The sequence below is a fragment of the Hippichthys cyanospilos genome, chromosome 21 (genome assembly GCF_059441005.1).
Source record: "Hippichthys cyanospilos isolate Australia breed blue-spotted pipefish chromosome 21, RoL_Hcya_1.0, whole genome shotgun sequence".
Lineage (NCBI taxonomy): Eukaryota > Metazoa > Chordata > Actinopteri > Syngnathiformes > Syngnathidae > Hippichthys > Hippichthys cyanospilos.
The window spans coordinates 3785836-3810082 of NC_142389.1; the positions used below are offsets into that span (position 1 = coordinate 3785836).

Sequence of the window (24247 nt, forward strand, 5' to 3'; positions counted from 1 at the left end):
TTCTATAAGTGGTGTTTGTATAAAAGAAGCTTCTGTGGATCAGTTGAGAGTTGCAAGTTCCAAAATGATTTTTGTTTGTTTGTCAAAGTAGATTCTTGTATGTGGTCATCCAGTGTCTTTTTTTTTTTTTTTTTTTACGTTTTGTGACATGAATACCTTTGGAATCTTTGGGCCTGATTTACTTACCATATTTTACGTGCATCGGATTATAAGGCGCACCCTCAATTAATGACATTTTAAAACTTTTTCCACATATAAGGCGCACCCTCAATTAATGACATTTTAAAACTTTTTCAATCACAATATAGTAATACTCAAAGTAATAATAATAATAACTCAAAAAAACTAAACTCTCATTAGCGTACTAACTCAATGTCAATATGAGCAACCTTGTTCAACTGTAAACACACAAAAGAAACAGGTAAAGCTTATTTTTTCAGTTATTCTCCATCTACGAATCCCAATTTCAATAATGATCCATATATAAGGTGCACCATCAGCTTTTGACAAAAATTAAGGCTTTTAGGTGCACCTTATAGTGCGGTAAATACGGTAGTTTAAAATGTGTGCCAAATTGTGTATAGTTTTTCCTGCTGCCGGGTATTTCGCACGATTTACTAAAAGCTTGATCTTTCTCTGAGATAGTGGTCACAAAATTGAAAACAGCATCGAATCAAAAACACAAAACCTAGCCTTGTGTACACAGTGCCTCATGCCAGACTTGCACTAGACACATAATGAAGCCCTAAGCGTTGTTTTGTTGAGTAGCGAACACAAGCATTATTGAATGAGATGTGCGGACCTTCAACTCAATTACATTCCGTTGCTGAAGTACCATATCTATGAAAATCTCATTGTACGTGAAGGCAAGCAAGAATGTCAACTTGTATTGCGAATGACACACACAGAGACCTCAGGGGAAATAGCGATCCATTTTCATCAAGAGGCAGCAGGAGATCAATAAGGCAGCGAAGAGGCGAAACTGAGGGGTGCTCTGGGTGATGACGCTTGGTGAAAGGGTACCACAAATTTGTAATTGAAGGTGTCTCTGTGATAGATAGTTGTCATTCCAATGACTGACTGCATGATGGCTTTGTAATTCCAGATGTGTGTTCTAAATCAGGGGTGCTCAGTGAGTCGATCGCGGTCAACCGCCTGGATATTGTTGGCTGTCCGCATGACATTGCACTACATGTAAAAAAAACTCGTAGTATAACATAGTAGTGTATGTTGAATGTTGCTCAATCTGGGAGATTATCAATTAATAAACCTTTGTCGCGACCTTGCTTCTGGGTGGAGGTTGACCATCAAATAATCCTCAATTTTGAGACAATCTTAATGTAAGACACATTTCCAGGAAGAAGGAAAAGGTTCTTTCTACCACATGGGATGTAATTGCCAGTATTGTTGCTGACGATGTTTGTCACCTCAGCTATCCCCTCGTAAATGACGGGATGAGTACCCAAAGCACATTATCGGTCCCGCATATGTTTAAAAGTTGTCGAACGTTATTGAGTCATGCTGTACATTAAAGTTCTGAGCCTTTTATGAGCCCACCTTGGTTGGCTCTGTCCAGGGCCCCTGGATATACTCAGAGCTCCCTTCCTTTCTTGCTTTAATAACAGAATATGAGTTATGTAATATAGGTCACTTTGGGAGCGACATCAGATATGCACATGGCGGCTCACCGTGTGCATATCTGAAGTTGCTCCAAGGCCTGCTCAGGGAGTTTGTGCGAATGCTCGGATGCATTGAAAATGAGCGAGAACATTGCCCACGATACTGATAAGTTGTATGAAAAACAACATCCCTCCATTTTGTCAATAGAATACATTGCCGCCAAGATGATTAGAGAGTGATTCATGGCGGAATGTTTATTTATATGGCTTCAGAGTTCTGTTATAATCAAATAAGCTACCACTTGAGCACCATAACATCCTGACTTCACAGTCTTTGAGGTTCTAGTTCTCGTAGAATGACCATGATATACGTAGGTGAATGACGACGCATGGTAAGTTACAACGTACCATCACTGTTGATACACTGTACTTGGGGATTTCTTGTTCCTGGTCCACAATCCTTCTCATTGTCAGAGACGCACTCTTCCAATTTAACCACAAGCCAGTCATAACATTTGGGGTCTTCACATGGTATGGCTTCCACCAAGTGAGGGCAATTTCCTGTCCCGCCTGTTGGATCGTTGATGATCTTCCGCTTCCTCATTTTGAACCCTAAGAAACATAACAGTAAGATTAGAAATAATAATAAATGAAAATAATAACGCAAACATTCAGACGCAATCTCTTTATAAAATGTTTATTGGGCATATTAAAACTTGCCCTTGGGTTGACTTTGTTTTCTGGAATTCTAGTTTTTACGACCTATGCAGAGGTCAATTACTGCGTTCACATTTTACAATCCAGGTCCTGGGAAGAGGGAGGTGTTACCTACATTCTATCCAAGGTTACTGTCAGAGAAATCTCAGAAAAGAAGACTAGGACAAGCCTAGCTGCTTAAACAGCAAAAAGAGTAACTCAGACCAGCCAAGATTGACTTTTCTACGCCGGCGTAGGGAAAAAGGCTTGGGCAAATGTAACTCGTGGGTCTTCCAACGCCAGTTTTTCCACTTGCCCAGCCGTTCCCCCCGGCTTTTATTGAATAGAAGCATAGCAGATTACAAGACACAACAAAAGAGCCAGCCGGGCGCCACCGGCAGCTGGGCCAAGGTCCCGGCTCACACTTTCGTGCGTCAACAGTTCTATCTAAGGACAGGGTCAAGATGAACTAGGATTGCATAAATGGGTAACAATGAACTAAGAACATAATGATAACAACCTAATATATGATTCCCTTCACAGTTACCCAACCCCTTAATCCTTTCTGCTCAGAGCCGATAAAACAGTGGGGGCTCGGGACTGCCTGCAGGGCTCAGGTAGAAGTACGATACAATATAATTTTGTCTTCCTTCTCCCCTTAATAACCTTTGTTGAATCAGGCAGTTAACTTTACATATACCGTCATGTGTCTAGGTCCCCTGACAGAGGAGCTTTATTTCAAAGGCAGGGAGGAGAGAATGCATCATGAAAGATGAGGCGCATTTCAGTCATCACTCCCATTTGATCTGCTGGATGTGTTATGTATGACGAGGCTGTGAGTCAGTTGCTCTCAGGGCCGGAGGCTTCATTTTGATGGAAGACACAAAACGTCATTGAAAGGATCACGTGATGGGATGCGCTCAACACATCTTGTTGATGACATCATCGAACGGCTTTGAAGTAGGAAGTAACCATGGTGATGAGAACTTTTTTTTTTCAGATGGCGTCTACTAGCAGCATGTGGCTAACGCATTTTAATGGGCCGTTGTGGCTCCCTGCAGCCTTGGCCTATTATTTAGGCACATCAGCTTTTGCTACATGCCTTCTGTGCGTGCATTTGATGCAGTACTCGTCCGGGCCATAGGTGGCGATGTCACTGTTCCTATCGCATGGTGTACAGTATATTTTGGACAACGTATTGCCTGACGTCATGTCTGTAGCTTTATTTATGTGTACAAGTACCTGATGATGCAAAAACTGACCAAAGTGATTTCACTTAAAAGTGACCCAAAGTACCTTTCTTTGCAGTTTGATCCTGACAGTTTTCATAAGTGCAGGGCCCCCAGGCACTCCAAGATGATACCTCACACTCGACTGGACAGTTTATATGGCAGAGTTGGGTGGTGTTGGGGGGAATCCCGACGCATAAATCACTGCTCACCGGCCGCAGTGCTGCATGAAACACACAAAAATATTCCAACAGGTCAAGTCAGGGAAAACACACTTATTGGTTAATGTCGAGCATGTTGCTAATAAGGGACTACAAATGTTTAGAGTAATCCATTGATATAACCAAAAATAACCTGAATTCATGTTAGTGTGCTCATGGTTTCGTGCACATGGTTTCTCTGCATGAAGACTTAATTGAAAATGATTTTAAGATTTGCAGAACCAGTTGGTATTGTATAGTTTAACAAAGTAACATTTATACAAATCGCCTCTTTATGGCTCAGAATGCATTTGTTTAATAGTGTCATTCAAATGTGGGCACACCTGAAATTAAAGGTAAAAGTACCGCTGATTGTCTCACGCATGACAAAATATGGCGAAATTTGATTTGTCTCATCACCTAAGCAAGTGATGAGCAGCATTATTCCCCACAATTATTAATTAATAAGTGATCTTTAGAAAGACCTGACTGATTCTCTACAAGCACAAAGTAACCTAGAAATCATGCATTTACTTTAGGGGCGATTCTTTACTCCAATTCTTTGGGAGGGTGAAACTACATGTTTTGCACATTGATAATATCTTAAGCGAAATCATATAATCGCACTCCCAAACACATTGCATACATGTATTTTGCACACCCGAGCAGGTTGGCTTTGCAGGTAGAGCTGACAGCATCGTGCTGGCCCAGTATTTAAAGTGGCAAATTATAGAAAGTGTGAAACCAAATGCTGTTAACTGAATTGGCAACGTGAAATGTGACACCGGCGAATGAAAGTGAGTGGGTGGTTGGAAGCAGATGATCTGAATAATTTTCAGGAAGAGATGCCAGTTCAGTTTCCCCGGCCAAATGGACTGAGACTCATTGTGTCAAAAGATAAGCACAGGCATACAAGCTTGCCACTTCCAGTCTATTTAGACGCGGTAATACCACCAATTTAGAGGAAGGCTTATTTTTCAGCTCCTGTCTGTGTGGCTTTTGCATGCACATTTGCATATTCAAATGGTGAAATCTCAGATTTAATATGAGGGGAAACCCACTATAATTCCAGTCTCCGGTCCATACATGGATGAGAAGGCAGGGGGAGCTGACTTAAGTGTTATTGCTCAGATGTGAGGGTTTGCGCGCGTGTGTGTGCGCTCGGTGTGTGTGTCCTGTCCCTCTAGTTCATTTTAGCCTCGACTGGCCTTGAAAGATGTAAAGCCTGATCAAACATCTAGGTAAAAATACATCTCTAAAGTCATTCAAGGGATGATTGTTCATAGAGCCAGAAGTGCAATGGAGTACACAAGAGAACAAGAGGGGAAAAATGCTTGTGATTTTTTTTCTTGCCTCGGATACCATTTTTTTAAACATGTGCAATACACATCAGTAAAAATAAATCAAGCCTCATGCTGGCACTAACATATGCATGCATCATGTCTACTGAACGAAACTATTTGGTAAAAGAAAAGATCTGAAAGAAAAGAAGAGCACGAGGAGTGTGCCAAAAAAATCAGTTTTCCAAAGAATCCTGATTCTCATTTACTACGATTCAAATCGATATAAAAGCTGATTAAATCGATATTGAAATAAAACCGGAAAACACAACATTCTCACTTGTATGTAATATCAACAGCGGCCAGAGGCGGCGCCAAAAAACAAAAATCAAGCACAAACGTATCAACTGTTAAGCCAAATCATCTCCAAAACATTATTTCGGGTCCAGCCCACGCGGCCCGGTACCAGTTGATCCACGGACCGGTACCGGTACCGGCTTGGGGGCCACTGCTTTAGAGGACTGCAATTGATATAACATGCTGCTAAAAAATTACCTTCTTTGCTCTTGAGAGAACTGAGATTGGCTTGCGCATCTTCACCGGCCAGGACGCAGTAAACCTCCCGAGACTGAGTACCACCTCCACACAAGCCGGTCTGGTTTCCTCTGCGACGGTCCTGTTGGCTCAGCAACATGTCCACCCTGCACTCTGTCCATTCGGTGGTCTTCCATTTGTAACTATGGAAAGATGGGAATTGAAGAGGGTTAAACCTGGAAGAAAACTTACAGTGAGCCACCAACCAACAAATACAAATTATTGATCATAAAAAGCGCCACCACATTTGAAGTTTGGAAGATAGCAAACACAACTGAGCATGTTTGAGCAGAGCTGTCATTTTTTTTGTTAGTTCAAATGCCAACAGAGCAACATATGAACCAGAGCTGCTCAATATATTCTCAATCATTGAGCAAAAGGAAGCTTTTCATGTACACTTTCAAACAAGCAGTCCACCAAATATGTATCAAGATCATATATAACCCGCCCTTTTTCTTTTAACTTCAATTTAGGTGAATTTTGCAAAAACGCAAGTATAAGTCTAACCCTGACTTAAGTGGTTACATAGATCAAGGCTGTCCAATTATAACACATTGTGTGTTATTAAAATGATGAAATTCCGCGACTTTTAAACATTTCTTCATAATATATCGAATAACATACTGTTGCAGTTATTTGGGGAGGCTCAGAAATTAGACAAGTGCAAGGCAACGTACACGCGTGTAGACGTAAAAACTGAAAGTATTTCTGCAACAATACCATTATTTGAAGTTTCAATACTTTATTTTTTAGACTCAGCAGAGTATTCATTTTTCCAAAAGCCCTGTGACAAGTCATCATCACTATCTGACATGCCAAATAGAGCATGACTAAAATTAAATAGTCCTAAATCTGTGGACAGACGAGTTAGTACCTCTGACGAGTCCATTTGTGGGCATAGCCAATTCTGCTTTCGTCATCATAGACCTCGCAAATGGCGAGGATGATAAACTTTTGACCGTCTGGAGAAGCCTAATGCAAAAGTAGAGTATGTGTTGGCGCCGTGATTGCGCTAGCTAGCAAGTAACCGGCTGGCATTAGCAATGGGAGCAGGATATGACTTTCGAAAACCTGTATTGAAAAACCTGTCGGTTTTTTCATTTTTCATATCTTTTCTCGTTTACGTGCCACTTTTTTTTTGTTTGTTTGCTTATTTTAATTATGGCTGCACCGATGTTTACATCTTTAAAATAAATTCACACATGAGTAGGCTATAAATGAGTGTACTCTGCGCTCCCACTGATGGGCTAACCTGCTGTGTATACAAGAAAAGAGAATTTGGCAACCCGTTTAAAATTAGCAGCAGGTGCACCGTGTGTATACAAAGTACCAGATGTGGACCACACAGTAGCTTGGCAAAGAAAATACTTTACATACACTATGCCAATATTAGGTGGTTATTTGCATTTGTGTTGGCTCGCTATTTGGTTGTTAGATGTGTCAATGCTGGCAATTTAGAGTGTACGTTTAGAGTACGGCTTCCATGCATGTTTTTGGAATGTGGAAAGAAGCCGGAGTGCCCAAAGAAAACACGGAAACGCCACATAGGAAGGCCGGAAGGAGCTGGAATTGGACCCTGCTCTCTGAATTGTGATGCAAATGTGCTACCCACTCTGTCCAAACCCAGTCCTGCATGGCCACTATCCTGCATGTTTTCACTGCTTCCGTCCTCCAACACACTTGATTCAAATGATCAGCTCATCACCAAGCTCAATCAAAGCGTGCATTAGATGTTTTGGAGGATGGCGATTTCAAAAACATGCAGAATAGCGGCTCTCGAAAACTGGATTTAGATGTCCCACTAGAGTCTAGTGGGCAATGCAAACTCCAGTACTCGAGGGCCGGTATCCTGCAGGTTTTCCGGTTTTCTCACCCCAAAACACCTCCTTCAAATGATTAGTTCATTAACAGGAGCTTGAAAATGATCCGAATCACTCGAGAGAGGATTGAAAAACATGCAGGATACCGGCCCTTGAGGACTGGAGGACACCTATGCACGAGACCGTATTTAACTAGATCTCATCGACTCACCAAACTCCTAATGGAAGCCAGGTAAAGAACCCCTGAACTAGAGTTTTAGTTCAACTTAAGTGTCCAACAAGGCAGAATTGTCAGCGAAAGTCAAAACAAATGTCGGTTTCGGCATATCCAGCAACTTACACGATGCAGGATGGCACTGATTCTCCCTGAGGACTGCACGGCTCTTTCTCTTCCAGTTCAGGACACTCTGCTCCTCCTTCAATCGGAAACTGACTCACTTTTCGTGTGCGGGTCCTCTCGCCCTTTGGCCCATTGGGGTCGTGGCACTCTTTCGAGCAAGGCGACCATTCAGACCAATCAGTCACGTCGCAGTCCTTTGTTATGACACACGCTTGGTAGGTCACCGGCAGTGACTCGTGAGAGCACAAGCTGAAAACGAGAGAAACAAAGCAGAAGTGTAAAACACTGCTTCAAATGCTCAATTAATCAAAATACAGACATTTTCACAATACCCTGAATCTTGCGCGGCAGGTGACCGACCACACCAGACATATTCAACATGACAAGCTAGCACAACAATGCGGATCAAACATATGGTATCGTACTTATGCTGGTAGATTCCTTTTCCACAGAAGTGGGCAACCCATCAGTACTGACAGACTGTCCATTAGTCGCTCGCATATTTCGAAGCGTGTAAGCATAATCGCATTCTAAATACGCAGCAGGCATACATGCACACAACCAGGAATGACTAGCTGAGACCTGGCGCATTAATATGCAGCAGATACAAGCAAGAGAGTAAGTATCCTTATTGTATTACGCTGATCAACAATTTCTGCTTATAGAAAATGCTTGGCTGGGAGTCGAAGTTTGCGCTGCATTTTAGAGTCATGGTTTCAGGACGCTGAAATGCATACTGCACACAATCTGGCTCAGCTAAACAACCGTACCCCATAATTTCCTTTGTTATAGTTTCTACAGTACAAATCTATTGTATGTCTCACTCATGTGATTGGTCAATCAACATCAGTGGCACATTTGAGCAGAGTTATTTAGATAAATGAATTACGGTTTTATTTAGATTATTGTTGCACTCAACATAATATTAATGACCATACGTCAAGTAAAACAAGTTTTTTCGCGATAATGTTTTATGTCTCCATTAGTCTAAACAAGGTACTCTGATGGAGTAAAAGTTACAAAGCCAAAAGATGGGACAAAAATCCCAAGGCCTGTAACCTAGTTTATGGAATTGGGGATTTTTACCTAATTTTCCAAGACCCCAGACTTATAATCAAATATGTGCCATAAGTTTCATTAAAAAAAAAAAAAAAAAAAAAAAAAAAAAATATATATATATATATATATATATATATATATATATATATATATATATATATATATATATATATATATATATATGAATAAATAATAATAATAATGATAAAAATAAAAGAATCTGTAGTGAAAGGGTTAAATTGGACTCGATAATAGCGCCCTGCATTTATTTTTCTCTGAAGCATCAAGCGTGAAACTCTCCCAAACATTTCCCTCACAACATGTTCTGTGGCTTTTTGTGGAAACTCGTTGCTCTTTTAGCAACTTCATTTCCGTTTTGTGCTGACACAATTATCCTGCACAGATTGAGGTTCATTATCTAAACTGTGCAATTGCGTTGTAATAGCCCAAAGACATTTGTGCACTACTTTACAGACACCAAAACACAGAGTAAAAAACCTAGTAGAAATAGCGTAATAGAAATATACGTATGACAATATATCTTGAACAAAAGGTCACATTTATTAACATTATTATGGCTAAAACATTTTAGGAAGGAAAAAAAATGGAAAAAAGACAGATTTTGTGTCTTTTGATTAGACATGATTAATATAATAATGTTAATGAAGACTAGACAAAACACACAAAACACTGAAAGCCAACCCTGAGAGACACTTAATTAATCCCCACCCCCCTCAAAAAAAAAACCCAAATTTTCAAAACTGATGCCTAACGTTAAATCCATGGTTTGTGTGGAGAATAGGAGGGATGCCATTTTTTTTTCAATATGTACAGTTTTGTCATACATCTGGTCTGTAGCACTAAAAAACTGAGGCTCCTCCGTTGCAAACGTTTCATTCCGAAGTTTGACTTTATGCTCCATTTTCACCTGACACATTTCCATCTTTGGTTTTCTCTGTTCCTGCTCCAGTCTTTACTATGAGAGGACTCGAAATGCTGGAGGCGTAGCAACAGGGGGGCCCAGGGGAAAACCTCTGTGAGTGACATCTCACATCTCAGTGATGCCTATTGACTGCCAATTACCTCCTGTTTAATAGTTGCTAGTGCACTATAAAATATTCACGGAGAAGTATCGCTGCAGCAGAAGAGGAAGATATAAATTTGAGTCAAAGGGCGTTTTCTATCTATCTATCTATCTATCTATCTATCTATCTATCTATCTATCTATCTATCTATCTATCTATCTATCTATCTATCTATCTATCTATCTATCTATCTATCTATCTATCTATCTATCTATCTATCTATCTATCTATCTATCTATCTATCTATCTAGCTAACTTTTTATCCATCCATCCATCTATCTATCTATCTATCTATCTATCTATCTATCTATCTATCTATCTATCTATCTATCTATCTATCTATCTATCTATCTATGCTAGCTAGCTAGCTAACTTTTTATCTATCTATCTATCTATCTATCTATCTATCTATCTATCTATCTATCTATCTATCTATCTATCTATCTATCTATCTATCTATCTATCTATCTATCTATCTATCTATCTATAATATCCTGCTAACAGCCCAAATTCATGACAGACACAATTAATATATGTTTACAAGTTTTTAAAGAATCACCATTATTTGATGTTTTTATTGATTATTGTCTTGCTCACTTTCAATCGTATCTCAAGAGTAAATTTAAACTACCTTTTTAAACTACAACTATTATGTTGTTACAGTAAAGATTAAGATATAATATGTAGAAGAGCTATCTTACCTCAGAGCTTCAACACTCCCACTCTTGTGCACACAGGTGACTTCTCTTGTCTGGTAGCCGATATGCAAATCCCAGAACTTTCCCCCTGGTCGGTTCTGACGGTTCCTGTTACGTTTCTTTTTGAGGAGCTCTTGAGTCTCTGGATCCTTTACCTTTCCTCTTTCCCTCAACCTCTCTCGGTTTCTCTCTCTGATTTTCTCTCGTTTTTCTTTGTTTTTAGCCTTTCTCTGTCGTTTGGGCCGGTCTGCTTGATGGGACGGTCTGTCAGGTTTTCCTTTCACCTTGCCTACTTTCCTGTTGGACCTTTGCGGTTTGTCTCCTTCTCTGGAAAGTTCGTCACCCTGGATGGACCTCTTGTCCTCCTCCTTGGGCTGTTTGTCACTCTCTCTGTTCTGCTTCTCCATTCTTCTGGATTGTTTTTTCCCCTCATTTTTAGGAGGTTTATCACTTACTTTGGATGGTCTGACTCTCTCACTGGTTGGGTTGTCAGCCTGCCTGGCCTGTCTTGAGATTGGCACAGAGCAGGGACCCCAGGATCCGACCCGCAGACTGTACAGGCTCTCCTCTCCCTCGCACGGTCCTGGCTGACATGTCTGAAACTCTGTCAGGTTTAAACAGGCCGCCCCTCCAAATAACGGTGGAGCTAGAACGATGCGCATTCTGTTTTGCAGTCCCATCCCACAAGTCTTAGAACAAGGTGTCCACGGGCTAAACTCTGACAACACACAATCCCGAGGACAGGGGATAAGACAGGCCTGTTCGAGGCGAGGTTTGGTTTCAAAGTATTCGCAGATAGCGTCCTCTGCCGGCTCACCATTCACTTTCTGGACACAGGCCACCTCGCGGGTCTGTATCCCTTCCTCGCCTCTAGTGCACACATTGGGCCTCTGCACCCCCGCACTCCGCAGTGACACGGGTACACATTGATTCCATGCGCCCAGTTGCCAGTCATAAAGTTCTTTGTGCCAGTCACACACTCTAAAACAACTTTGTTGGTTGTCAGGGCGTTCTGCCTGGTCGCAGTTTGTTTGTAGGGTGGTCCAACCTTCAGAATGAGCGCACCATACTGTTCTGCTCTGGCTACCTCCTGGACCGCACTCGCTGCCCATGCATCGACCCCACGGACCTGAAAGAGGACAGAAAATGTCAGAAATGTGGTTGCTGGATTTCATGAGAGAATATTACGTGTGTTCTGGGTTCTCCTGGCCATGATGTAAAAGAACCAATAAATTCAATTAAAAAGAAAGCATATGAAAAGTCATTCACGCCTATTATAATACACATAATGCTTGATAGATAAAGGCGCGGCTTGCATGTTAATGACATTTCAAACAATGGTCATGGACAATCCCTTGACCAAAACAAGTCAGAATCCACAATTAAAGTTTTATGGTTTCAATAAAACTAAACTACAGTAAAAATGTCAACTAAACCAGCAAGCTGATTGAGTCTGTGGCTTCAAGCAGAAGGTCAGAATGAATACAGGTCAATGGAAGAAGCAAGAAACTGTGCCGTACATGAAACTCCCTCCTCTCACGGAGCATGAGTGAATGCCCTCAAATTGTTCTGTTTGCAGGCAGATTTCATACAGCCTGGCGACACAACTTTGCTGAATTATATATATACATATATATATATATATATATATATATATATATATATATATATATATATATATATATATATAACTGACAGATGCACTAACGGAACTGATTTTCGGATGCCAATTTAACCATCAGTCACCCGAATACAGAATACAGATGGATCTTTCAGTGCTTCACTGATTGGCACCTGTTTAACTGACGACTGCCAGAAATAGGTGTTGCCTGTCTCACATATTTGTGGAGTTGAATACAAGAGCAGATTGCCCTGGATATACAGTGTTCAGCATATTACTATGTAGTATAAACCCTTTGAAAAATTTAAAGACTTCATTCAATATCTCAATGGACATCAGAACCATTTCCAAAATGTTGACCAAATGTTTTTTTTTAGTAGAATATATTCAATTCATAACATTTGTAGGGTAAGGTTGATAATATGCACTGTGCTTGGAAAACATGTAGAGGACAACGAGACGAAGAAAAAAAGCTCACAATGGTCTGACAGGTCATAGATAGATATACGGACTGAGCAAAAGAGACAGAAGAAGGAGTGTGACCTACTTGGATTGGATTCTTCCTTTGGCCACAATGCAGAGCGGTATTTTGGTTAAAGTAAGATTTTTAAGCTATACTTACAGTACACGCCATGTAATCAAATGGGATTTTTTTTCACGTGTTGAATGACTTTTTTTCTTTTACCGTCACCCTTGAAATGAACTAACTTCCTGAAATAGCAGTGACAAACTAATTCAACACGCAGTTAAAATGATTATTAATTATTACAAGCCTGGTTAGTCACAGAGGAGAGCAAGTAAATGTGAACTATATCCAATGGGCTGAAATTAAAGTGTTGCAGTGGTGGAAGAAGACATATGCTGAAAAATAGGTCAATCAGCATTTTAAGTTGGTAATTAGTCATTAGTGTATATTCACAGCTAGAGGTATTGTGCAGATCTCATTAAAGCATTCTATAAGATAAGAGCAGGATTAGCCATTATCTGGGATCGAACAAACAGAACATACATAAATACTGACAGCCTGATATTGGTCCTCAATACACTTTACTTTCTTTATTTCTCTATTTTCTAAATAGATTTCTTAACAGCGGCCAACTTTAGAGCTAACCCATCCAACCCATTTGACGGCAGTAGTCATGTCCAATAGTCTTTTGGCTGAGCATCATGCAGGTATTACACATGTGCACAAATGGTTGGGCAAATATGTCATTTTTATCGCACAATTTAAAGCACGTGAGCAAAACGACAATTCTTGTCCAAAACTCTATTATTACAAACTTGCGAGGAGCAATAAAAAGCAGCGAGGAGGTTGTTTTTGTTGCTGATGATCCATCTCTCGAGCTGGAGAGAGACTTGAGTGTGTCTGATATGAAAACATTATCGCAGGAGTATTTCTACCAGCTCCCGGTTCTTGAATAGGCCTGCTCTAAATTGCCTCCCGCTTAAGTCAGTGTCTAGCAGCATACTGTAACTGATGAATTATTCAATGCTGTGATCAGGCTCTGTTGTTCCTGGATGGTGCATGCATTGGAACACTAATGAAACGCAATATGCCATGTCGTGTTGTTTCTGCCGTCACCCACAATACAATGCTGTGAAAAATGATATGCAGCCTTCCTGATTTGTTTTTTTGCATCTCGCTAAGGCTTCATTTCAACAAATCTATTTTAATACCGCGCATTTTATTTACAAACCTGGGATATAAGCCGAATCTGTGGAAAAAGTAATTAGACCCCATGAACCTAATAAGGACATATGCTCAATGAAGAAAGATCATATAAACACTACAATTCACAATCTGTCATGTTTCTCTATAACGACATCATATTGTGTCTGCAAGTCAGCCTTGTAATCCATCTTCTTCAATAGACGCTACATCCTGAAATGTGGGGGATGGGTGATTACACACATATACCCAAGCGTTCTTCCCTGCTACAAGAACAACCTAATGATCGGTTTGACTGATTCAGCATTCACACCTTGCTTGCTTTCCCTGGCCCGAATCTCTGAATAGATTTAGCAGCGTTAGTTGAGTAGACATTGTTATAATTCCAGGTCAAAACAAATGATCATATTTGCACTGCCAGCAGCAAGTTCGATTCATTGCTAGTGAGGGTTGGATTCTACCCTTTGTCTCAGATGATGTTCATCACCTTTTTGACAGAATTTCTAGGTGCAACTGAGATCTTGAGTGGTTCCGGTTTGATGAGATCTCTGATCTTGTAAACGGCGAAAGCATCAAGCCACAATCTTCGTCTCTTGCTGTAGCAGTTCACACCGCTAGCGTGAAGCGGATGGGAACGTAATCGGCACCTTCATATCGGAGACCGTAGTTCTCGGTCGGGAAAGAGTGGAATGAACTCGTGTCCCAAGCGGTTTTACTATCTTGGGCCTTGTTATTGAATGAGGGAAGAATAGAGTTGGGAGATTGACAGGGGGATTATTAGTGCAGCATCTGCAGTAACAGCATGTGGACATAACCTGCATCAGTCTGTTGAAACGAGAGCTGAACCCAAAGGCTGAATCTCGTGACTGAAAGAATAAGATCCCAGATACCAGCAGCCAAAATGAAAAGTCCTCCATAGGGTGTCCAGGCTGTCTCTTCGGAGATATCCTGCCCTATTTTTGCACTCTGCGCAATCATAGTACCAAGCGCTGTCTAACTGTACATGGGTGATGACGTTTTGGATCCATTGGTGTTTTCCTAGACTTTGTGCAGATGGAATTAAGCACAATAGGGTGTTTGTAGCTTCCTGCATCTTTGTGAATTGGAAAAGGTTGACTACCTGCGAATCAGAGCACATTCCCCTCATCCCCAATGGAATCAGGGCAGGGGGAAGCGCAGCTGACATTGCAGAAACAGACATAGACTCGCTAGGGTCACACAGATGAGAGCGCCACGGACTGCATTTATAAAGCCCAAGAGCATGCTCTCCCTTCCCCAGCTGCATATGTAAAGCGCTTTGTATCCCTTATTATGTACCTATGTGTAATTCCCTTTTCACTGTAGTTTTAATCAAGGTGCCATTAAAATATAATTTAACACACTGGTAAAAATTATAACTATAGAACCGTTGAATTACTCAATTTTGTAATCAGATCAATGAGGATTTATCCCTTAGTCTTAAATTGAACTCAAAACTGATCACGTAAAGTCCAGTTAAAATACATTATTTTTTTTAATACAAATATTTATTACCGATTGTAAGAATGGAAGCATTAACACGTAATAATTTGTGTCCAAGACAGTTGTTGCTCGAATATGCCTCTTTTTTTTTCCCGATGTAATGATTTATATCTTTTCCTGATTCAGGACTGCTAAATTGGTTGCACTGAGATGTCAAGATCATAAGTTGGTTTTTCAAAAGGCAAGTGCTGATAGAAGAAGGTTAAGAAGAGGAGGAAACACCTTGATGAAAAGCTCTTAATGCTGCTTAGGGCAAATCCTCCAGCATGTTCACTGGATCTCATTAAGCTTCCCAGGAACTTGAGTTAGTCAGAGGAAAACAACGGTTTATACTAGAGTAGTACTGCTAATCACTTGACTACATAATAGCAATCTAGCATTCTGGCTTCATTGTCTCAACAATCCAAATTACAGAATTTATCTGTACGCGCTGTGAGTGATTTTGGAAAACAGATTCATCATTTGTTGAGCTAATGCTTCTCACATCCCTTCATTTTGAAAAACGAACATAATTGCCTTATGGAGATGTATTTGAGTATGTTAGGCATAATATGAGTGCTTGTTCTACTATTTTGAATGTCAAGGTTTTATATGAATGCTGTGGGTGTGGGTAAATTTAGAAAAAATAAAATTACTGTAATACATTTGTATCAACATGCGATGATAGGACGGAGAATTGAGCGAGTATAGTAGATCATCATTTTGAACTTGTTCAAATGAGAAACTGCTTTTTTAAGATGCACAAATAGCACAATTACGTGAGCATTGAACATGTACATGAAAGAAATCAGAGTTCTGCGACATGTACCAAATCATCTGAGAAAAATTCAATTCAAGTTGTAGTTATATAACTTTAATTGCATTTGTGTGACATTCCAATAAAGTATTTTCCACAAAAACTCATCTTATTCACGTTATATACCACAGCAGTCAAAAATGTCCAACATTTAAGAACTGGTAACCTTTTCCATATAAAAAGCAATTCTCATATATTCTCATATAATTCTCATATATTCCTCATATATTCCTCATTTACAACAAATATATGTTCTTTGGAGTTTTTGTTATGTTTTGGTATATATTGCAACACATTTTGTGCTAATACTAAGTATTGATACTTTAAGCCAATATAGATACTTTCAAGCAGCCAATAAGACAGCTAATAAGAAAGAAGAATAAGACACGATGTAGCATGAGAAAAACAAACAAATGAAATCGCAAACACAAAAGATAACTTAAAAAAAACACGACCTGCACTAAAATATATATATATATATATATATATATATATATATATATATATATATCTGTATGTTTGTGTGCTTGCGGCCCCACAAAATGGCTCTTTGTTAAAGGTCGCTGACCCCTGGATTAGGCAATAACAGTATAGATGTAGCACACACATACACACGCACACACACACACACAAACACACGCAAACCACAGATGTTTTGGCCATGTCAGACAACACATGCTCTTCCTGGATTAATCGTTCCAGTCTGCTGAGCTCAAAGTTTTGTTTTTTATGCACGGCTAAAGCAAGTAGTATAATTAAAGAAAGGAAAACATAGTGTTAATTATATGATATTATTTTATCGGTCGGAAAACTCCTCCCCCGTTTCCTGCGAGTGATGGGGCAAACCCGGCGCACTCAATTATTCGATTGGGGTTTCACTGCCAGTCTTGACATTTGTGATGGGTAGTTCAGGTTTAGTTTATATTCTTATAAAATGTCTCAGTAGGAATAAGGAGTGATAGAGAGTGCTTGTGTTAAAAACGGGCAGTAGAGAGTTTAAAAGCCTGACTTTTATTGACGCTTATGTTTGTGAGTTTTTCGACAAAGAATATTTCACCGAGGGCAGTTTATGACGAAGAGCTGCTGAATGAAACGCGGTTAAATCCGCGGAGACTAATGGCTGCAGTTTGAGAATGAACATTCCAAAAAAAAAAAGAAAAATAATAAGCCAGCCCCATTACACTTCAATGCAATTCATTACAGATATTCCTGCACTGTGTAATGTCTTCAAGAAATTACTTTAAATACCTTGTTATACATATGTTCAAATGTAAACTTGTGATCCTCCTGAAGCTGCATTAAAAGAATTTCAAGGCGGTTTAAAATTGAACGGAATGATTGCCTTAGGTTTGGATTCTTCGTTACAATTTTGATTTTGTGCGGACTTTTTTAAATTCAGTTAGCTTTAAAGGTTTTTATTTTCGGTTGTCAGCGTTTTTTTGTTATTGGTTTCAAATGGCTTCATTTTGGTTTAGTTTGGATGTTCACCACGTATTATGCGATAAAATAATGTATAGTGACCAATAAAACAGTTCGGCCTTCCTTTTAATACCAAAATAATTATGCTTAAAGTAAACTGAGCTCATACTTGAACCTAATTGAAAAAGATCAAAAAGCACACCATTTAATTTCAATGAGTATGTCAGTTTGCCTCATTTTTATTCAACTATATAAAGAAAACAGTTTTTTTAACTTTTGAGTGTTTTTGTTTATTTTAGTTTGAGTTATTTTGTTCATTTTTGTAGTCCAAATCCATTCTTCATGATCAACCATGGAATTGATTATTATGCACTACACAGCGGCCATTCTAGCTCCAAAACAACATGAAAAAAAAACATCTGTCAGCATGGCTTAAAATTATGTATCAGCAAAGCAAAAACGTCGATTGAACTAAAATAGTGATGTCCCATAAACCAAAAATATTGATCTAAAAGTAGCATAGCTCTTTTTTCCCTCATATTAAACATCAGATTAAGATCTATGCAGCTTCAGGATTGGTCCGTTCATTCTCATCTGTTATTTCTGTCTTCTTTCAGATAAAATATAAGTACAGTATTACGTCACTGTTGTGATTCAAATAAATAACCTGCACTTCCCTCGCATTTTATTAGAGATATGGGTTTGAAGATTGAACACGTATCCTATTCCACCCTCCAATCCCCCGAGCCCGCTTTTCCACCTCTGAAACCCTCCTCAGTTTGAAGCTGAGAGGTCATTTAAGACAGGATGGTGGTGGAGTGGGGGTGGCATTGTGAGCACGTGTGTATTTTTAATGCTAATGTGGGAGGAGGCAATGAGGACAATGAGGAAAGAACAAAGAGGCGCCCCGATTATTGGGGGGCGGCGTGCCACATGGACAAGAGGGACAGCGGCAGAGTAACTGAACAATGTCGCAAATGAGAAAACACAAATACTTTGCTTCCATCTGTGCCTGCGAACGCATGCGTGCTTGAATCGCCTCCATTTTTCTCTCTGAAGTGGACGCAAACACCATCAGGGATTTTTTTTATGGCGTTCAGGATCTGCAAACATTTGTGCTGTCCTGCACCAGCACCTGAAAGTGTGAATAATCAAAGGCAGGTTTTCACTATTTGAATCGTTTGACTTTATAGGCGGTATTCATCACATTTCTGAGTATAAACCTGTTTTAGAGTGTCCGTGGTGCTTATATTAGGGGAAATAATACACCGTAACTTCCTCCTTGAGATCAGATGAAAGTACATCAAAGCCGAGTGCAGTGCATTAGCGTTGCGAGGTTGCAGAAAGTTCAAGCTGGCCTCTCACCGAACAACTCGCAACGCGCGCAGTAGGGTGGAGACAAGTGCTGTCTTAAAAGTGTATTGCGATCTGTTGTGATACATCAAAGGCGCATTGCGATACGTTATTGTGATTTATTGGACAATGTTTGTAAAAAAAAAAAAAAAAAAAAAAACTCTAAGGCATATATATTAATGATGACTGAAAAAAAAAGCTAGGAAATTACAGTGGACCCTCGTGTTACAATGTCCCTGGATTTTTCATGTTGCGAGGTGGGATACTGAGTTTTTTTGTCCCCCCTTTAAGGCATTTTCCTCTTTTTGCAATAAAAACAACTGTCATGACCCTGTGTTTGTGTTGTTTTCTCTTCTTCTGCAGGCGTTTTTAGGGAACTGCACTTATTTTCAATGCCTCCATGCAACATGTCACTACAATGCTGATCTGCTATTGGTCGCCGTCTCCTCACGGAGATGGTTTTCTGCTATTGTATATTACTACATGTATATTATGTATATATGTAGCACTTACTTTACTATTTTGGTTCCAATTTTTAAGATGTATGTACAATTTTGATGTTTTTACCTGGGATTCTAAACGCATTAGCTATTTAACATAGGTTTGGATTGCCCGTCATATTGTGAATTCGCCTTACGAGCCCAACCGCGAAACGGATTCATCTCGTAAACCGGGGCGCACTGTGTTAGAATAGAAAAATTCAATGTATTCTTTTTTTAGCAACCACACATCATTGACACCTATGAGCACACAATAAACAATATTAAAAAAAAAGCAGCATGTAAATCTTTTTTTAATTTAAATATGCACTTGAATGTGTTAATAATATTTTTTCCAGGCTTAAACTATGGCCCCTGTTGGGGGCATGCCTGAGTCTTGGTTTTTGTTTTTTTTTCCCTCCAATATTCCTCATGTTTTGTTTTTCTCATCCAAGATCTGGTTGTGCTTCTTAGCGATTATCCCTCTGTTGATCATTGTCCTTGTATGTTTCTTTTGACGGCTCTAGCTTGTTAAGTGAAACTGCATTACCTTGTGCAAGCGTCCATCCATGCATTTTCTATCACCGCTTATCCACACAAGGATCGCAGGCTTGCTGGCGCCTATCCCAGCTGCCTTCGGGCAACAATTTGATTATGCCGATTGATTATTGACAATTATTGATAGTGGAACTGTATATTGATACGTTCAGCGTATAAGTGTAACGATAAATATAATTTGTACGTGAAATGCCGCACACTGAAAGTAATAATTGAATTTAGAATTGACTAAGCGTGTCCTCCACTGTGATAGCGCTGATCAGGGATCAGCTGTAATTGACCTGGATTCCCATTCCAAAGGTTCTAACCTGCCGGCCTGAACAGCTAAGAGGCTAGAAGCAACGCTCATGACGAGAAACATCTGTGAGACACTGCGTTGCGATATCATGCTGAGGCGCTCGTTCAGATTTTGACGGCAAATGGAGAAGAAGCTTAAAGAGAAGCAGGGTCATACTTTAATCTGTCACGTATTTATGCTTCATATCAAGACAATGCACATAAATCCTGTCTCTGACACATTATACACAGAGATTAGACAACTCATGACATACTGTACAGTAATGTGTTGTACAATAAAAAATAGACCTCAATCTACTTATGTTTTCGGTGTCTCAAAGGACGTTTGAATTGACTCAGAACAAATTTCAGTGAACCGTCTTCACTTTGCTTTCAAAGCAGCCTTAAGAGCACCAAGCCGGTAAATAATACTTTGATGAAATGCTAATATTACCTCTGTGCATTGACAGAGTAGCATTCCCTTGGCACTTCAGCATGATGCTGAGAAGAGCAGTCTCGGGAGGATCCAATACACCACAACCCCCGCCATATTGTTCTTATGCGACAGATGTGGCCAAATTGTGACACTCACAAAATCTCCATCTTTCAAACCTCCTTTTAGTTTGTTTTTTCACTAAGATACAGAACAAAATAAAGACAGAATCCCCCCCCGATACATTTGCATGGCTAAGAAAAGATAATAAAAGAAAAACAGGCATCGGTATTGTAACCTGACCCTGTCAGTTGATATAACGAGCAAGACAAGTGCCAATGTACTTAAGGCAAGAGTAGGCACACACAAGCATGTCCATACCATATCTAGGTTAACTTTGCCAGGCCAATCTGCCCTGGATTCTGTATCCATAATCTCTTCCCCCTGCACTGGACTCAGAGGGAGGCATGGCCCATATAATACAATAGGAATCTCATTACTGTGGTGTGAGTAATGGAGTTTGTAAACAAGAATAAACTGAACTTGAAAGGCGTGAAATATTTATTATTTTGGGAATATTTGCTTTTTAAAAGGCCATATGATTTTTTAGAGTCGGACACATTACTGAAAGCTTCTTAAGATGGTGTTCCAAAGGCAAGTGAAATATGACACTGCTCTTGACTTTTTCTTTTTTTTTTGAGTCGAGAGTTGAAAAATTGTCAAAGTGTCGGTCGTAATATGTGTTAAATAAGATGTGGGTGAATCGGTTTTCAAAATGTTTGCATTTGCAAATCATATGAGCGTCAACAAATACGCATCAGCTCTCTGAATTTGCATTTTTATCTTCATTGACATGTTTTTATGATTATAGTACCACTTTGGAGACATTATAAACTAATTATTAAGTTTTAAGTGATTTTTTGGGGGGGTTAGCAAATAGTTTACTGTTTGGCATGTGATATTTTTATTGCTATTACCTAATTAACCCCCAACTCCCCGCAGTTATAAACGGTAGCAATTCTGGACCACAAAATCAATAATCAAACAGAACGGTTGCGTAATACAACCGTCATAGGTCATTTATCATCGGCGTTGATAGAACGTTGAAATTATGATCTTCAGTGTCTTTTTAACCAATCATAACTTCCAAACGATGACAAACTTTGACGTGTCCTTAATGTAAATCAGTATTTTCATTTCCCCACATTAGTGGATCTTTATCGAAATATCATAATCATTTCACACCGTCAAAACAGCGGAAATACCCCGCAAACGGTCAAAATAACAACCTTTGACTTTTTCACCACATGCTAGAATATTAACAAATATGGATTTTACTGAAGACTCCACTCAAAGCCTATATTGATCCCGTGCAGGCTGCACTACATTACTCCAACTATAAGCATTGATCAGCTGGTACTATTGGGGGTGAAACCAGCACATTGATCCAGCATAACACAGACAGAGATTAGACAGACGCGAAAGAGAACGCCGAGATCCAGCTGCATCCAAAAAGGCATTTCCATCTTAACGGGTTGGGGGATCCATCCTCCTACCCCTGCTGTTCCCGCTCCTCCCCCATGCTTTTCTACCCCTCCATTCTGCTCACTGGGGCATGTATTAGTATTGTGTCCCTCCGACCATGTGCTCCTCTCTCAGACTGAATGAGCTTTGAGTGGTGCAAGGCACCACCCGAAACAACGCTGTAATTGTACCTCCCAGTTTCCCACTCCAAAAATCTATTCATGTTTCAAATTCGCCAAAATCCCCATTACCGCCACCATTCACTCCAGCAGCTTGTTTGTTTGACCGTTCCGCCACATTATTTGTCATCAGTTGCGCACACGTCAAACTGTGATGTATGACTCCAATAGAAGTGCAGGGCTGAGAAGTCCTTCGCCTTAGAAAAGGAGAGGTATCAGAAACTGAGCGCTGATATCCCTCGGTTGCGGGGCAGAGGCATTGACCCGAGGGATTGCGGTATATCCGATGTTTACCTACACCACGGCAATTTACGCATCAGGAACCGCTACCTACATCATGCCTGCGGAATAAAAAGCAGAAAATCGGATAAAAATTCAACTTTGTGCAAACCTGCCCTCCGAAAGGACAGTCGTGTTTTCCTCAAGTGCAAAGTGACACGGTTTACTCCTGCTAAATTCAACAGCTTGTGTGCATGCTGTGAGGACAAAAAGAAATCTTTATCAATATTTAACATAAACCGATACAGTCGTGAAAGGATAATCAACATTTCGCCATCCCAACATGAGCAAAGCCAAGGATAGCCTGCAAAACATACCTGTTTGCCAAACGTACGTGGGTTTGATTCCCACTGCCTCTTGTGCATCCAGTTCCCAGAAGGAGAAAATGAGAAGCGCTAACCTCCAGAGCAAAGGTACCCGATTCGGCGGCGCCGGCTTCCCAACAGCTCTGCTGGCCAGCCCCATGGCCACTGCCACTGCACAGCGGGCGCCGCGCTTCCCGATGCAGTCAGGAGGATCAAAATAAGAAGCCGAGCCACGCGGTGGAGTGTGCGTGCCTTCTTATGCTTTTTTTTTGTCCGCCCCGGTGTATCCAAGGAGAGGGAATCCTGGTCGATGAGGAACCGGGGGCTCAACTTGCTGTTTGGCACCAATAACACATGGAACAATAGATCCCTCAAACCAGCTTGCTGCTGCTGCTGCTGCTGCTGCTGCTGTATGCTGGGTGATGCAGCGCCTCCCTCCCCGCGTCCCGCCTCTCTATCGCTCCTACACACACATATATGTATATATACACACCCATCCACTCTACTCTGCCTCCTCTTCCGCATCCCCGTTTTCACATCCACTCCAGTTCAAACAAACAAACAAAAACGTATGATGCAAGCACAACTTTTATGATTAGCATTATTAATATCGTTCTTGTTATTATCGTTATTATTATTGCTACAGCAAAGCAGCTTGATTTAAAGAGCACATTTCATGCACTAGGCAACTCGATGTGCTTCGAAATGCAAAGACACAACATATAAAAGCATGAAGAAAAATGGCTGGAGACATTCAAGAGCTTTGCAAAGAAAACTACTGTATTTTCCGCACTATAAGCTTTAATTTTTTTTAAAAAAGCTGATGGTGCGCCTTATAATACGGTGCGCCTTATATATGGATCATTATTGAGATTGGGATTCGTAGAAAGTAAGCTTTACCTATTTCTTTTGTGTGTTTACAATTGCTCAGGTTGCATGATTTTTGCACGAGTTTAGAGCTATTATTTGAGTTTTTATTATTACTTTGAGTATTACTATACTGTGATCGCACTGGAGGAAAAGTTCCCAGATAAAAATGTTGAACTACATATTATACCTTGCTGTGAAAAGATAAACTGTCACGGAAATACTGATAAAATGAAACATAAAACAGTTGTTTATTCATTTTGGGAGTGAATGGAGTTGTCAGAAAGCTGGTTTGTATTCTACTAATAAAGTTTGAAATGTTATAAAATGCATCATTCATTGAGGGTG

At 40.0% G+C, this 24247-nt stretch overlaps 1 protein-coding gene across 1 annotated transcript in view; it reads right to left on the minus strand.

Annotated features, from left to right (window-relative positions):
* Nucleotides 1-23379, minus strand: part of thsd7aa (thrombospondin, type I, domain containing 7Aa) — a 38612-nt gene extending 15233 nt beyond the window's left edge. Inside the window, exons 1-6 of the mRNA XM_088405352.1 lie at nucleotides 23045-23379; nucleotides 10624-11749; nucleotides 7779-8027; nucleotides 5580-5761; nucleotides 3612-3767; nucleotides 2028-2231 (exon numbers count right to left, since the gene is read on the minus strand). Of these exons, the coding sequence (XP_088261478.1) occupies nucleotides 2028-2231; nucleotides 3612-3767; nucleotides 5580-5761; nucleotides 7779-8027; nucleotides 10624-11749; nucleotides 23045-23192 (2065 nt within the window). The 5' untranslated portion in view covers nucleotides 23193-23379. The remainder of the gene's footprint in view (nucleotides 1-2027; nucleotides 2232-3611; nucleotides 3768-5579; nucleotides 5762-7778; nucleotides 8028-10623; nucleotides 11750-23044) is intronic.
* Between the last annotated feature and the right edge of the window lie 868 nt (nucleotides 23380-24247).